This window comes from Miniopterus schreibersii, assembly GCF_964146895.1.
Source record: "Miniopterus schreibersii genome assembly, chromosome: 4".
Taxonomy (NCBI): Eukaryota; Metazoa; Chordata; class Mammalia; order Chiroptera; family Miniopteridae; genus Miniopterus; species Miniopterus schreibersii.
In genome coordinates this window covers 32,489,424-32,505,202 of record NC_138105.1, presented here as the reverse complement: position 1 = coordinate 32,505,202, position 15,779 = coordinate 32,489,424, and the positions used below count along the sequence as shown (strand labels likewise).

Below are 15,779 nucleotides of genomic sequence, written 5' to 3'. Positions count from 1 at the left end.
AAATTAAATCAAAATTCCATTCATTGAACATTTCTTGATATATACATATACATATAAATCATATGTGTACATATATAGTTAGCACTTCAACACATATTGGAAATATTATAAATCAGAAAAAACTGCATAAATTCTGAAATGTAAAATGAATGGTCTTTAAGACATATTATATTAAAATGGGCAAAACTGTGAAAAGGGTAGCTGTTGTGTTTTCAGCTTCTCTTTATTAATGTAATTCTCTAAATTTGAAGTAAAATCCATTCTGCATGTTGAAATGAGAATCTTTTCCCTATATATAAAGAAAGCCTTAAAACAATACTCACTCCAGTGTTCACTAATTCACTTGGTGTTGGCCAATTCGCCATATCGCTGAAATCACTAGCCTAAGAAGTAATAAATAAGTGTTATGTCTGCAAATTAGAAATTTTAAATAGAAAAATATTTTCTAAAAGTGAAAGCAATTTTAAAAATCACCTACGTTCAATTTACATGCAGGCAATTGCCAAATTAATCCAAAAGCTTCTCCAAACAACAGAACACTGAAACAAGAATGCCCTGGTCTTATGATCTAACTCCTAGCACTATCTAATGACACTGACTAAATTTACATAAACAGGATAACAGGAGCGCATGGGAGTTTGTGTAAAAGCTACAATTCTCTAGTATATTAACTTTAAACTGCCATCAATAATACAACTAGAAGAAAAATACACAATCTAAGAACACAATTTTCAAAATTTTAATATAGAGTATCTAAGAACTACTTTGTGTAAAGACATACCTTGTTGGGTTTCTTTGTCTTGAGTTTTCCTGCTTTTACAATTTTTGGGGAACTGAGCTCTAAAAAAAATACACAGAATCACTTTTACAACCACTTCATTCAATATATTTAACCAAGTAACCTTCTTGTATCTCGGCCACCAACATGCCTTCCAGACTGAGGAAGACCTGGAAACTTCTGTGCCATGTGAGCCACGGCCATGCTTGCAGTGGCACAGGAAGCACTTGGGAGGCCAAAGTAATGATGGGGGCTTGCATCACCACAGGATCAACTTTGACAAATATCACCCAGGTTACTTTGGGAAAGTTGGTATGAGGCACTACCACTTAAAGAGGAACCAGAACTTCTGCCCAACTGTCAACTTTGATAAACTGTGGACTTTGTTCAGTGAGCAGACATGGGTAAATGCTGCCAAAAACAAGACTGGAATTGCTCCTAACATTGATGTGGTGCAATCGGGCTACTACAAAGTTCTGGGGAAGGGGAAGCTCCCAAAGCAGCCTGTCATTGTGAAGGCAAAATTCTTCAGCAGAAGAGCTGAGGAAAAGATTAAGTGTGTTAGATGGAGGCCTGTATCCTGGTAGCTTGAAGCCATTTGGAGGGAAGTTCATTAAATGCTCAAAAGTGCTTCTGAAGGAAAACAAAACAAAATAGGGCAACCCTTTTCAGGACCCCTCTCACATGCCGAAAGCTTTGCTTTCTTTACACAATAAACCTTTGTACTCTTTCCAACAAAACAAAACGAAACAAAACAAAAAACACACAAAAAACAAAGTAACTATTATAATACCAATTTCAGTAAGTATAGTCATCACCATTTCCAACAAAATCCAAAGATCTGAGACTCAAATTCCTAACAAGAAATGAACTACATTTCACTAAAGGTAGATTCAAATTGGTCTTCAGTATTCAAAGCAAGAAGTGCAAAATATTAAGTATAAACTGATAGACTAATCTTTTCAATAACAGAACACATTTAAAAAATTAGAAATATAACATGTTTAAATACAGTAAAATTAGTAACTCAATTTCCACTGGGATACATTTTTTTCTATAAAATTAATACACGTTCATTAAGGAGCACTCAGAAAATAAGTCAGAAGACTTCAAAGTATTTGTCCTTGAAAACATACAAGTTTGGCAACTATAATAAACTAAGCAATCAAAAATAGGTCTGTACAAGTTCGCACAAGACTATTATGCAGTCGCCCCTTATCCCTAAATTGAATAAGAACACAGTGGTCAAGGCCTGGCAGGTGTGACTTGGTGGTAGAACCTCAGCCCTCGCACCAAAGCGTTGCGGGTTTGATTGCCGGTCAAGGGCAGGTACCTGGGTTGCATGTTAGATGCCCGCCCCAACTGGGGTATGTGTGGGAGGACACTAATCAATGTGTTTCTCCCCCTCCCCCTTCCACTCTCTCTAAAAAAAATGAAAAAAATGAAAAAATAAATGGAAAACATCTCCTCAGGTGAGGATTACACCACCACCAAAAAAACAACAAACAAAATAAACCCATAGCAGTCGACAATATTATATATATGTTATACTGTCTCCAAATGAAGTTGTACACTTATAGTTGGATTCACTATCTAGCAGGATAACCAGATAGTAATGTCTTCTAGCTAAACACGACCCAAAGTAGTAAACATTAAAAAGCAGAATAGCCCGGCTGGGCGTGGCTCAGTGGTTGAGCATTGATGTAGGATCCAGGAGATCGTGGTTCGATTCCCAGTCAGGGCACATGCCCTGGGGTTGCGGGCTTGATCCCCAGTGGGGGCCATGCAGGAGGCAGCTGATCAACGACTCTCTCATCACTAATGTTTCTATCTCTCTCTCTCTCTCACTTCCTCTCTCTGAAATCAATAAAGATATGTTATAAATAAATAAATAAATAAATAAATAAATAAATAAATAAAAAGTAGAATAAACTTGGGATCTGCACCTACATTAAATACAATAATTCAACAAAACAAATCCCAAAAATCTCGGCAATGACCAATTTATCGAACAAAAGAGTACAGTATTTGTGTTAATAGCCAGATGCAAGTTTAAATAAGATACAGATGGCCCAGGACTTATATTTTACTTTATCATGGTGCAAAAGCAATAAACATTTGGTAGAATTGTACTTCCAATTTTGAATTTTGATGTTTTCCCAGGTTGGCAATATACTGTATGATACTCTGGTGATGCTGGGCAGGGAACTGCAGCTCCCAGTCAGCCACACAATCATGAGTGTAAACAACCAATGCCCTCAGTGTAGTATTAAATGCATTTTCAACTTAAACCATATTTTCAACTTATAATTGGTATCGGTATGTAACCCCATCATAAATCTAAGACCATCTGTACTTATTCAAACAAAGAGGGATGAAGGACAAAGGGTGAAGATGTCACAGGAATGGGCACTCAGGGATCTTTAATACTGTAGTAACTATTTCTAAAGCAGAACAGTGAGTATGCAAGTATTTGTTTCACTCTTCTTTATACTTAAAGGTACACGTACATATGTGTATGTGTAAATGTGCCTAAGAATAAAACATTTCACTAACAAAAATAAGATAAAGTAGTAAAAAAAATATCGGCAAGACAAAAAAAAAAAAAATGAAGGTAGATAAAAAACCACCAAATTTAATCAATAATGTTTGCCTGAATATTATCTAGAATTACACTGATGTTCTATAAATACTATGTTTATTTTATGCAAGTTATATAGTATAGAATATGTGGGGAAATTTTCTGACGGGAAAATGAAAAAACATGTTCCAAAATAGTGCTAAGTCAAGTAAATTAAGTGCCTGGTAGTTACAAACTACATCCTTTTACAAATTATTTGATATAATGAAAACTAAGAAGGAACAGGCAACACAAGTAAGTTTTATATGGCTTTATTACAAATAAATTGGACATAAATAATCACAAAATTAAGGTCAAAATTTAAAGATAAAAACTATTCTGGCCACATAAAAACAAAAGTAAACTTCTAAATTTCAATACTAAATTACACAATTAAGTTATTAAGAAAGTAGAGAAAATACTTGAATGTAAGAGTTCATCTTTCTATTGATTTAAAAATCAGTATGATCGAATATACTATCCAAGCATTGGTTATAACCTTTAGCTAAAAGTAAAGAAGTAGGGGAGGAAGGATCTTAAGCTTTATTTCTTCACACTTTTAAAAATAAAAGGAAAAGATTTTGATTTCAGTAAATTCTTTTGGACTCAAAAATTTTGGATTTTTGTTTAAATTTTAATCTCTCAACTTTAATTACTCGGAAAACATAATGGGGAAATTTTTACACTTACTCTGTGGAATCTATAATGCTGACATTTTATTAATGGTGTATCTTTATGGATACATTGTAACTGGGATGTTTGTTATTTTCTTCACCATAATTTAATCTCATCACTGAGGATATGATAAATTATGTTGGCCAATGTGGTTGGAGACTCTAGGATAGTAAACATAAAAATATAGAGTGACTTCTTAACATTGGTTACTAAATGGCCCTTCAAGTTAATTTACTTTTCCAAGAGGAAGACTCCTAAAACATTCCTGTTCCAAAGTCCCAATTTCTTCCATGGAAACAATAAGTTTCCTGATTAATATTCAGAAAAAGAACTGAACTTGCAAAGCCAGCACTCCTCACTCCTTTTTTTTTGTTTTGTTTAGGAGCTAGCTGTCCATAACTGCTCCTTCATGCTGTCGCCTTCACAGGGGCAGGATCTCCAACAGAGATAGAAGGGGGAAGTGCATTTGTGCAATGCCAACGGTGTGAACATTTTTGTCTAATTCTAAGTTCAACATCAGGAAGTCCTTTGTGCTGCTTACTTAGACCATCTCCTCAACTCAATCTTTTTTGGTTAAAAGGAAGATAATAAGCTTTAAAAAAAAAAATCTAAGTAAAAGATGAACAGGTGATTCAAATAAGAAATACAAATGGTCAAACATGAAATAGTACTCAATTGTACTAATAAATAAATGCAAACTAAAACAACAAAACATTTTTCACCTATCATATTGACAAAAAAGAGAATGCCAAGTGCTGGTCAGCGTATAAAGAAATGGACATTTCTCTCATGCCGTTGGCAAGAATGCATAGCAGTAGAATCTTTCAAGGATAATCTGTCATTTAAAATGCATATACCTTTTTTATACAAAACAGTTCCATTTCTGGGAAATAACCTTGAAAGGTATAAAGATGTCTGTATAAGATATTCATTGCGGCTTTGCTGATAACTGTATTTAAATAATTAATCTCTACATTCATTAATATGGAAAAGTTATATTATGGTATAAAATAATGTAAAACTTTCAGAAATAAGAGAAATTTGTATGTACTGACTGACACGGAAAGAATTCCACCAGGTTTTAAATATAATTTGAGAGAGAGAGAACATGTAAAACAAGCCTAAGAAAGGATTTTTCATTTCCCCATGTTTTAACTAAAATGGAAGAAATTACCCTGTATGTCATTAGAGAAAATCTAAAACTGGAAAAGCCAATTTAAAAATTTTAATTAAAAAATATATCTATATATGTGTGTGTGTATATATATGTACACACATACAAATATATATATCTTTTCAAACTGACACAACCTAAGGAACAAAATGAAGCTACTAGTGGCTCTAAGTGTGTGTGTGTGTGTGTGTGTAAACAAGTATGTGATCTTTTTATCTCCATTTTTCAATCATTAGTGAGATACTATCTAACTATCTTTTTTTGAATAATATTCCAATATCTTTAAAATATTATTTAACCCTCAGAATCTATAAGGAAATAATTCAAAATTGATAAAGAAAAAAATTCATTTGAAGAGCTTGGATACTGAAAACAAAAACTACAACATAACAGGCAATTTTACTCATTTAATTTTCATAACCATAATCTTTAGCAAAGTTTTACTGAAGAAAATGTATTGGTAGCCCTGGCTGGTGTGGCTCAGTTGGTTGGAGCTACATCCAGTATATTGAAAGGTTGTTCGATCCCTGGTTGGGGCCATGGGTGCGTGGGGAAGGCAACTGATAGATGTTTCTCTTTCCTTCCCTTTCTCTTTCTCCCTCCCTCCCTCTCTTAAAAAAAAAAAAAAAAAGGAAGAAAACCCATTGGCAATTATCAATATTTCACAATTTTATTATATTTAAGAAAAAATCTAGCAAATGTCATTTTGCTACGAGTGCCTTAAAAAAGTAACAACAAAACCTTAATTCTCTTACTCTAAAAATAGGAGTATCCATTCGTAGTCACTTGAGAGCAACTTGCCAACCAATAAATACAGTGACCTTGCAACTCCAGTTATCTATCCTAGAGAAAATCAGACATAGAAGTTATCTATAAAAATGTTGTTTGAAACATCCAAGATGCTGCTGATCAATAGATAAATGGCCAAATTAACTATGTCAGTTATATTTATGGACCACTTCTCAGCAATTTTTAAACAGGGTTTAGATTAAAAAGGACCAATATCACGGCAAGAAAAAAAAAAGTGTAATTATGTTGCGGGTTCGATTCCCATTCATAGCTGGTATGGAGGAAACCCTCTATGTTCCTCTCTCTCACAGAGATGTTTCTCTCTCTCTCCCTGCCCCCTTCCTCTCTCTCTAAAGTGAGTAAAAACATATCCTCGGGTGAGGTTTTAAAAATATATTTAATAAATAAGTAAATACCTCACTAATGGTAACGAGAAAAAAGGATCAATCAACACTCTAAATGACAGGAGATTATGTTCTAAATGCACACATTAAACACTACATTTGGAAATAATGGCACAGGTCTAAAAGGATATTCCATAAACTGGTAACATGGTTATCTTTTTTTTGAAGAGGACATCAAAAGTTATGTCCTTATAAGAAGAATGTATTTATGTATCATTTATATAACTTACTTAAAATGTTATTAGGGTAGTAACAGTTGGGGAGTCAGCAGATGTAGGGAGAAAAGAGGGATCTGATTTTTAAAAAAATGTTTTTACTGATTTTACAGAGAGAGAAAGGAAGAGGGAGAGAGAAATACATCAAATGGCTGCCTCCTGCATGCCCCTCACTGGGGATCAAGCCCAACCATGGGAGTATCCATGCCCTGACCAGGAATCAAACCGGTAACCTCTTGGTGCTCAACCAACTGAGCCACACTGGCAAGGGCTAGAAAGCTGATTTTTAATATGTAAAATGTAATCATAGCTATAGGTAAGTAACTAATAAACCCCATGCTGTGATTTTAATAAAGGTCCCCAAAATAAATAAAACTACTTTAAACAAGGTTAGGAGAGATTGAGAAACAATTCTTTTTGGTTTCCTGACTGAATTCAAAACTTCAGTGACACTATTTTAGGCCTCTGGTGGGGCAGGCTTTGGTTGAAAAGCGGGTTTTATCTGGATTACCAGAAACAGCAATACACAGGCCAGAACCCTCCCCAAAGTAGAAGAAAGTGTCTTATGAGGACTGAAGAAGATAATGCCCCATATATAGCTCCTAACAGAAAATTCGTGATTAACAATCCTGAAATACTCCCCTACATTTCCTATAATGTTTCTATCTCTGGTAATAAACTTTCTGGAAAAATGTGGATGGAATCCTTGTACCTCGTTAAGAGAGCGACCGTAAGTCCAGGATTGGCCATGACAGACATGCTTTAAGTCTCACCCCAGGATAATTAATATCCTATAGGCCTGACAGATTATTGTATTAATTTAACACTCCCTAAGTTTTCACCGACTCTGGACACTAAAGGTCCTCTGCAGCTATTTCATTATTCTTGAAGTTGCAAATGTGCTTAGGAAAATAGGAGGCCAACACACCCAGTTATACAGATGGCACTCTGGTATAAGGAACTGGAAGTGATGAATACATCCACTTCATTCATTTAAAAGACCCAGAAATCTTGCCAAAAGCCTAGTTAGTAACAACATCTGGACTAAAACCCTAAGTCTTTCAGACAGTGCATTTCTACACCAGCCTTCTAAATTACCTGTTCTACTACAAATAAAAGTTGTAGTAGATGCCCGGCCGGGCGTGGCTCAGCGGTTGAGCATCAACCTAGGGTCCAGGTGATCAGGGTTTGATTCCCAGTCAGGGCACATGCCCATGTTGCGGGCCGCAGCCGATCAATGACTCTCTCATCACTGATGTTTCTATCTCTGTCTCTCCCTCTCCCCTCCTCTCTCCGAAATCAATAAAGATATATTTAAAAAAAAAAAAAAAAAGTTGTGGTAGAACAGGATAGAGACAGAATTGGAGAGACTATAAGTTATGACGCTACTCCAAGTCTGCAGAATAGAATTTCTGCAGGAACAGAATGGATTCCACGAACAGGAAGCGTTGCCTACAGACACCAGCTAAATCAAACCACACCATACATCAAGCATCAGCTTGTTCTTAATTTCCAACAAAGATTAAGATACCCAATGAAAGCACCTGTAGGTTAACCAATTATGTTAATATTAAGTATTTTTCACAACGCTATTTTCAATTAAAACTCCTCTTACCTTAATGGTTTAAAAACCTCCCAAATTCATTTTACAGTCAACAAAGACTTTGGAGTTTTTTTGGTAGTTCATTGAAAATAATGTATAACTGTGTTAAGTCTAGAAGTGTGTGGGGGGGATAACCATTAAGATTTACTAGGGCTTTCTTTCTCTTAGCTAATTTTATGGAGATTTTGCTTTAAGATTTTTGTTCTCTTCAGTCAGTAATAGTAGTCAACAGATTTTTGCAGCTAGAAGAGAATGATAGCAATATTAAATTTAGAACAACTTTTTAGGTAGTTTTTCTGCAAGTGTCACAGTTTATCAATAATGATGAATATTAGTGTGCAAGAGCTAAAGAAATCAATTAACACTTGTCTCACTCTACTGGAGTTCCTCTGAAGAAATGCTATATACCTGCAATACTATAATGCATGTCTGCACTAATCACCTTACACTTATACCATACCCTCTATTGCAACTGATCCTCACAGACCTATAAACATCCTCAAATTTTCCCTATCCCACTGTTAACCTTTAATTTTATGAAAAAGTGAAAATCTGCAAGAAAACTGCTGTAATTTCTATATTAAAAGTTCAGTTAATCTACAACTTAATTTAGAAAGCTTTTTGTCTTGGTTTTTACTACTTCCATTTAAACTTTTTTAAAAAAAATGCAGTTGCTACAACCAAAATAAAGTACCCAGGGCCACTGGTCAGCATTCAAAGGCAGTGACATAATCTAATCTCCTCTAAAGGGAGATCTGAAAGTTAGAAGACTACCATTTCCCTACTGTGCAATCCACTATCATGTCAACTATCCTACGTTAATTATTTTCCACCACAATCACAACTAAAAGCATTTCAGTAGCAACTACAGTCTAGAGCCTCATTTTTAATTCTATCAGTGTTTTGAAGACACTGAAATGTCCAGCTTACCAATTATTTCACAATAAAAATAACAGCCGCGCTTCCAAATATAAATAAATCCCCTTGCTTCACTTCGTTTTAAAACGCCCACGAAAACTTTTCTATAGGGTAAAACTACAGTAACTCTTCCTAAACTTAGCTTTTCCAAGCCCTTACACACGTGGGGGGCAAAACCGCAAGACCCCGCCCGCCCAGGGGCTCAGCGGCGTTCCCACCCTTCAAGGAGAAGCCGAGGTCCCACCTCTCCCAGCCGCTCGGGTCCAGATGTCCATTTATGTAAATAGGCAGAGTGAATGACACCTTGGAACAGAGTACCTCTGACTGACAGGGAAAGGAGGCTTGCCCCTCCCCCGCCCAGAGCCAGCCTCGGTAGCCAAACGAGCCGTCCCCAAAACACCGCCCCCCCCCAGGTGCCCAGCACAGAGGAGCCACCGACCTGCTTCCAGGGACTCCACTGGGGGCGGCGGCGGCTCCGACCCGGCTGGGGACAGGTGCTGAGGCGGCTTTTTGGTCCAAGGGTTCTCCTTAGGCAGCAGCGGCTTTTCTTCGGGGCCAGCCACCGCCTCCTCCGGCCGGGCGTCCTCGGCCGGCGGGTCCCGCGGCGGCGGTGGCGGTGGCTCCCCGCCGAAGGGGCCCCCAGGCCCGCGCGCCCTGTGCGCCAGGTGCAGCGCCAGAGGCCTCACGGGCACGGCCGCCTGGGGCACGCTGTGTCCCAGCACCGGCGCCGGCGACGGCTCTCCCCGCGCCCCGGCGCTGGTGGCGGTCGCGGCCCTCTCTTCTTTCGCCGCCTGCTTGCCCTCCGGTTCGGGCGTGGGCAGCTGCTCGGCCTGCCGGCTCACCCCGGGCGACGGCGACTCCTCAGCAGCCGCTGCGGGCGGCTCCTCCCGAGAGTGAGCGGCGGGCACCGGGGCGCGAGCAGACATCGTCCCCTTGCCCCAGCCGCCCCAGCCGCGGGGGGCCCGGGGCCAGGGAGGCCGGGGCCAGGGAGGCCGGCTGCCCGTCTCTCCGCCGGGGCACCCACTGGCTCCGGCCTGGGGCACAGAGCCCGAGAACCCGGCCGCCGTCGCCGCCGCCACCGCCGCCCGCGTCGGCCGAGGCCGTGCAGCGCCCGGCGTGCCGCCCCTCCCCGCGTCGAACGGAGCGCTAACCGCCCGTTGGCTCAGCCTGCCTCAGCGACGCACGCCCCGAGCCAGCCAACCCGCGCCGGGCGCCGCAGCCGCGAGCCGCGAGCCGCCAGCCGTCACCTGGCGCCGGCAGCCCGGAGGCGAAGCGAGCCGGCTGGAAGACCTCTAGCCGAGTGTAATCTGCGCGCGCCCCCACAGCCGGTAACTGCTCGCTGGGCGTGAGGGGGCGGTCCGAGGGGGACGGCGGGGGCGGGGCCTGCGGGAGGAGCGTGACGTGGCTACTCACCGACCCGGGCCCTCGCCGTGGCCGCCGCCCGCGGAGGCTGACTGATTAGCCCGCCCTGAGGGCCGGTCCCGCCCCAGCGGCCCGCCGAGGGGGAGGGAGGGGTAACTGGGCGATTCTGGGCTTGCGGGCTAAGGCCGCCCGGGCTGTGGGCGCCTGGGCGGGGCGCGCACCGAGCCTCTGTGACTCGCGGCGGACTTGATGGGACGCGGGAGGGCGGCAGGGCGAGGGAGGGGCGGGGCCGGCTACGCACGTGGCGGCCGGGGCCCCTCCGCCGGACGCGGAGCTGGAGGAGTCCGGAGGCGAGGCGAGGCTGCCGGGCGGAGCTGGAGGAGTCCGGAGGCGAGGCGAGGCTGCCGGGCGGAGCTGGAGGAGTCCCGAGGCGAGGAGAGGCGGCGAGGCAGCCGGAGCCGCCCGCCGGGGCCGCTCCTCAAGGACCTGGGGCCTCCGGTCGAGCCACACCGCACCGACGTCCGTGGTCTCGCCTGGTGAAAAAAAGCCCCTCCCCCCCGGCGCTTTGGGGCACCGCGGTCACCTGTAATCAGGAGCCTCGTCCCGAATGAACACAGTGTAATCTGTAGGTAACGGTTTAGGAAACCTTTGCCCAGGCTGTTCGTCCAGTGCGCTTCCCCGACCCTAGTCCCACCCACGAGACGAAAAGGGCTGTTGGGCAAAGCCAAAGTTAATGTTTCTCTGGCTTTTAAAAATTATCTCTTCCCTTTAATTTGTAAAGGGAGCACTTGTTTACAAACTAACGATATCCCAACTATGTTTTCCGGGAATGGATATATGTTAAAAAGGTACAAATGTTTTTACTTTTTAAATCCAATGAGCTTTCTAATTGCCACTTAAATCAACGAGGGATGACATTGGTTTCATGTGCGTGTATTTATGAGTTAATAACGTGTACGCTCTGGGTGCAAGGTTGCTGAAAATAGGTTCAGCTTTAGGGCTGTCAAACTGGACAGGCAATTTGTACAGGAATCACGGCCCACGAGTCGCATTTCAACCGCGTTAAGGTTGAAATTGATATCTTATTTACTCAAAAATTGTACCAGGCACAAATTATTTAATTTCATAAAGCTAATAAACTATGCAAGTATTATAATAGCTATAAACAATAAGGCCTTTCTTGTTTTCCATGTATTTATTGTCCCCAATTTATCTGACCTAAGCAAACTTCCTAAACCCATTTCTAGTTAAATAGGGATTTTACTTCCACCCACAGCCCCAGAGGGGAGCCATCCTGACTGGCCCCTGTATTGGTGAAGCTTTGTGTTTTTAACGACCCACCAGTTGCTCTTCCTTGTAATCAGCCTTTGGGAGTCCTGCCAGGTAATGCCTGACTCCCATTTACAAACGGCTGTCAAATTCACACTTGAAGAGAATCAGAGAACACATTCTCTTTTACCTATAGCTATTTAACTATAGCTGCTAAATGATGGGGATGTTTTCTGAGAAACCATACAATTTCATCATTGTGTGAACAGCATCAAGTGTACATACACACCTAGGCTCTATGGTATAGTGTATATTGCTAAGAGTACACTGTAAAGTGGTGATAAAAAGGATAGCATAGTAAATACACAAACCAGTAACAGTCATTTATTATCAAGTATTATATATTGTACATAATTGTATGTGCTATACTTTTAAAAGACTGGCAGCGTTCGCAGTAGGTTTGTTTACACCAGCATCCCCACAAACTCGTAATGTGTTGTGCTGAGGCATTATGATGGCTGTGAGGTCACTGGATGATAGGAATGTTTCAGTTCCATTATACTCTTATGGGACCACCTTCATATATGTGGTCAGTCATTGACAGAAACACTTATGCAGTTCATGACTCTGCATGTGGATTAAAGGCTGACTCAATTGAGGAAAAGGTTATGTGGAATGGCTCTGCAAAGTTACTTTTATATGGACTACCTGTGGTTGGTGGTGGTAAACAAAATACAACCAAGTAAACATGAAGATCGAATTAGCTTTATTAAGCAATTCATGAATCAGGCAGAATCCCATCTAGCAACTAGGGGGCACTCTAATGGGCTCATACCAAACGAAAAACTTTTATAGGAAGAAAGGTGGAGCGATAAATGGATTAACAAAAGAAATGGGCAGGACGTCTTTTTTTTCTTTAAAGAGGAGGGTTGATTGGATTATGTTTCTGGGCCCTAGCCAATTTGCCTCAGTGACCAATTGATGCGTCTCTCTCACATCAGTGTTTCACTGTCTCTTTGAAAAGCAAGGGGGAGAATATTCTCGAGTGAGGATTAAAAAAAAAAAAAGGATTATGTGTCTGGGAGAGTTTGAAATGCAAGTAGAGCAGGTATTTAATCTAGGCTTGGTATCGGGATTTTAGCACAAGTGAGACCATTTTGGGTCTGTGGTTTTCTCTTTAATAGTGGTTTTGTTCTTAAAGTGAAAAATCATAAAGCTATTGTATCGAAGAAACACAGGAGGACTTTCTTGGAAGTAGGTTGTGCTTGCAGAGATAGATCACTGGAGAGTAAGTGTGTTCTCAAAAGGAGTTCTCTAAAGAACTCAGTAGTAGGTGTTTGGGATCTTCACGGTAGTGCCTGTGTCAGTGAAGGAAGTTGGATACTTGTTGTCTGTCTTTAAAACATTAATGACTCTCCTTCCACATAACTGCCTCTTGGAAACAGCTTCACCTGTCTTCTATTTGCCCCTTCATATCTGCTCTCCACCCCTTTCCTGCTTTTGTGCCAGGGAAGGCTGACCTGTCAGAAGGTACCAGTGGACTCCCTTACTCTCCTTTGTATTTCCATGGGCTCAGTCATTGGGAAGTATCTGTGGGTGATTGGAGGCCAGAAGATAGGCCATAGTCCTTATTCCCCACAAATCATTATCCGTCCTTTGGATTATTTGTCCTTGGGTAGGGTCCTCATTGAGCCTAGAAAAACAAGTTACTTGGTTCAAAATACTGCCATCAAGGAAATGGGGATGGGAGAGCCAGTTACCAGTAGGACTGTGAGGGTGCATCCTTTAAGCAGATGTCTTTCTCTTTTCCCAATTGTTAAAAAGAAACAAGGTGGTATCGCTTGTTCCACCCTCCACCCCACAACAAACCAAAACTTAATTGCAGTTTTCAGCCTCTTCTAGGAATATGACCTTAAGCCAGTCTGGTTCACCCACACTAGTGTGGTAATCTGTTCTCTAAAGACCCCTGCTACCATTTTTCAGTCCAATTAGATCTTTAAATTTGCTTGGTTGAATTTCTGTTAACAAATTTGGTGACCGCAGTGGTGGGATTTGAAGGGAAGTTCTGATGGCATTTGGGGACGAGAAACACAGGTGTGGTACCTGAGCACTTTTTTGAATTCTGTCTTTCTGGCTGTTCCTGAGGGCCTTTGGTGTTCTGAACTCCTGCTCTGTTTTCATGGAGCTCCTGCTCTAATTGGCTGTCCAATCCACAGATTAGCAGTTAAGCTTGAGCTGGTATACAGTTTTACCAAGAACACAAGTCTTTATGCCTTTGGTTCAGTCCACAATTCTCCAGTTGTTTGGAATCCTTTTCCCTCAGTCTCAGTCTCTGTCTCTAGACCCCATTCTGTGGGGTTTGGTGGTTTAGTCCTTTCCCCAGTTCCAGTCTACAGTCCCTATTCACTGGAGTCTGATGGTTTAGTCCACATTGGAAATTGCTGGTAGTGTGTACAGCCTTCTATTGGCCCACCCATAGTAACATTTCTTTGGTTACTGCTGGTTTGTTAATGTTCAAGTTTGTTTTGTTTTGTGTAGATAAAGGCTATTACAGAGTCTTCAATGTTGAGAATTGGTGGTGGTTACCAGCTGGAGTTGGATTGTGTCCAACTTGTAAACCGGACTGATTTCGGGATCAGATATGGTCCGATGGGAGGCATCAGGGGAATAAAATTTTCTTTTAAATAAAGGTCAGTTTCTAATGAGAATCTTGAAGAAAAAAAAAAGCTGCAAACACTGGTGGGCACTTGTTGGGCATGTAAAGGTTGTTAGAGTTTTTTCACTTCAAGAAGATTCCCATGATAGGCCCTCGTATATGTTAGTTTGGCTCCAGGAAACCCAGAGGCCTAAAGAGATGAGATTCTTTATATCCAAAGTGTGCCACTTCCCAGCACACTTGCTTGTTTTATGTTTAAGTAAACTATAGTATAATGCCAGAAGCTGCATATATCTGGAAAGATGGCAAAATTTTACTAAAACCCTAGAATCACGATGGTCATTATGGGAATGTCCCAATTAAACAAGAAGGCTCATTTAAGAAGTGCACTTGAGCAAGGGATCCAGAGTTGAACAAACAGAAAAGGATGCCTGCTTTAATTGGTACGCAAAAGGCCTCAGGATTCCAGTATAGCTTCATGAAAAGACTCATTAGAAAATGCTAATGAAATTAAAGATATGAGGTACCTAAAATAGAAGACAATAGGATAAACATGACTCCTACTGCTCCCTCATTCTTTTTCACCTGAGTACTCACATTTTACTAATTCTCCTTCTAAACTGCCTTTCCACTCTGAAGAGAGTATTAGGTGGTTACCTTTTAACATAAAACTCCCCAGGTATCCTTCACCCCTTGGTCAAAGGTCAAACTAAGATTCATAGTTAAGGCCCCAGTGCATGTACAAGAATCGACCAATGAATGCATAAATAAGTGGAACAACAAATTGAGGTATCTTTCTCTCTTTTTCCCTTCCTCTGTCTCTAAAATCAATAAAAAATAAAAAGACTGCCCTTGAGTTTCCTTGGAAGGGACTATATCAGGTCTTTCTCACTACCCAAGATGGCAGCCAGACTACAGGGCTTTGAACTTTGCATGCATATTTACAACTGAAGACTTCCCTGACACCTGATCCTGTGCAGACCCTGGACACCTTCATGTCAAATTGACAAGGAAGAGAAGTCGCTGACATCAATGTAGACTACTTCCACATAAGATGCTGGCTCAAGACTTCCTACTTTAGCTAAACATGAAACTCTTCTCTTCTTTACTCTGACATTGGCCTAGAAAGATAACACCATCACCAGTAAGTATCTCCAGGCCATTACTAAGGGTGGTAACCTCTAGAATTTAGAACAACTTTTTATTTCAGGGTAAGAGACAGCAAATGTGCTAAAAACCTGACCTCTGGCTTCAACGGGCAAATGTAACAACTTGCCCTGTGAATGACTAGTAACAGTGCCTCCTTGGTGCAAGTG

The 15,779-nt window shown here is 41.2% G+C and overlaps 1 protein-coding gene and 1 pseudogene across 5 annotated transcripts in view; one reads left to right on the top strand and one right to left on the bottom strand.

Moving 5' to 3' along the window:
* LARP1B (La ribonucleoprotein 1B) overlaps positions 1–10,480 on the bottom strand; it is an 81,815-nt gene extending 71,335 nt beyond the window's left edge. For 3 of the 4 annotated variants that reach the window (XR_013998577.1, XM_081134042.1, XM_081134044.1), the window contains exons 1-3: positions 9,616–10,480; positions 782–840; positions 324–383 (exon numbers count right to left, since the gene is read on the bottom strand). Coding sequence is in view for 3 of the 4 variants with exons in the window: in XM_081134042.1 (XP_080990168.1) it covers positions 324–383; positions 782–840; positions 9,616–10,102 (606 nt within the window). In the remaining variant the exon portion in view is untranslated. The remainder of the gene's footprint in view (positions 1–323; positions 384–781; positions 841–9,615) is intronic. The other variant, XM_081134043.1, reaches the window with a different exon arrangement.
* On the top strand, positions 926–1,370 carry LOC308555675 (large ribosomal subunit protein uL15 pseudogene; annotated as a pseudogene). The gene has a single exon. The product of its transcript is annotated as a large ribosomal subunit protein uL15 pseudogene (transcript).
* Positions 10,481–15,779: the final 5,299 nt, after the last annotated feature.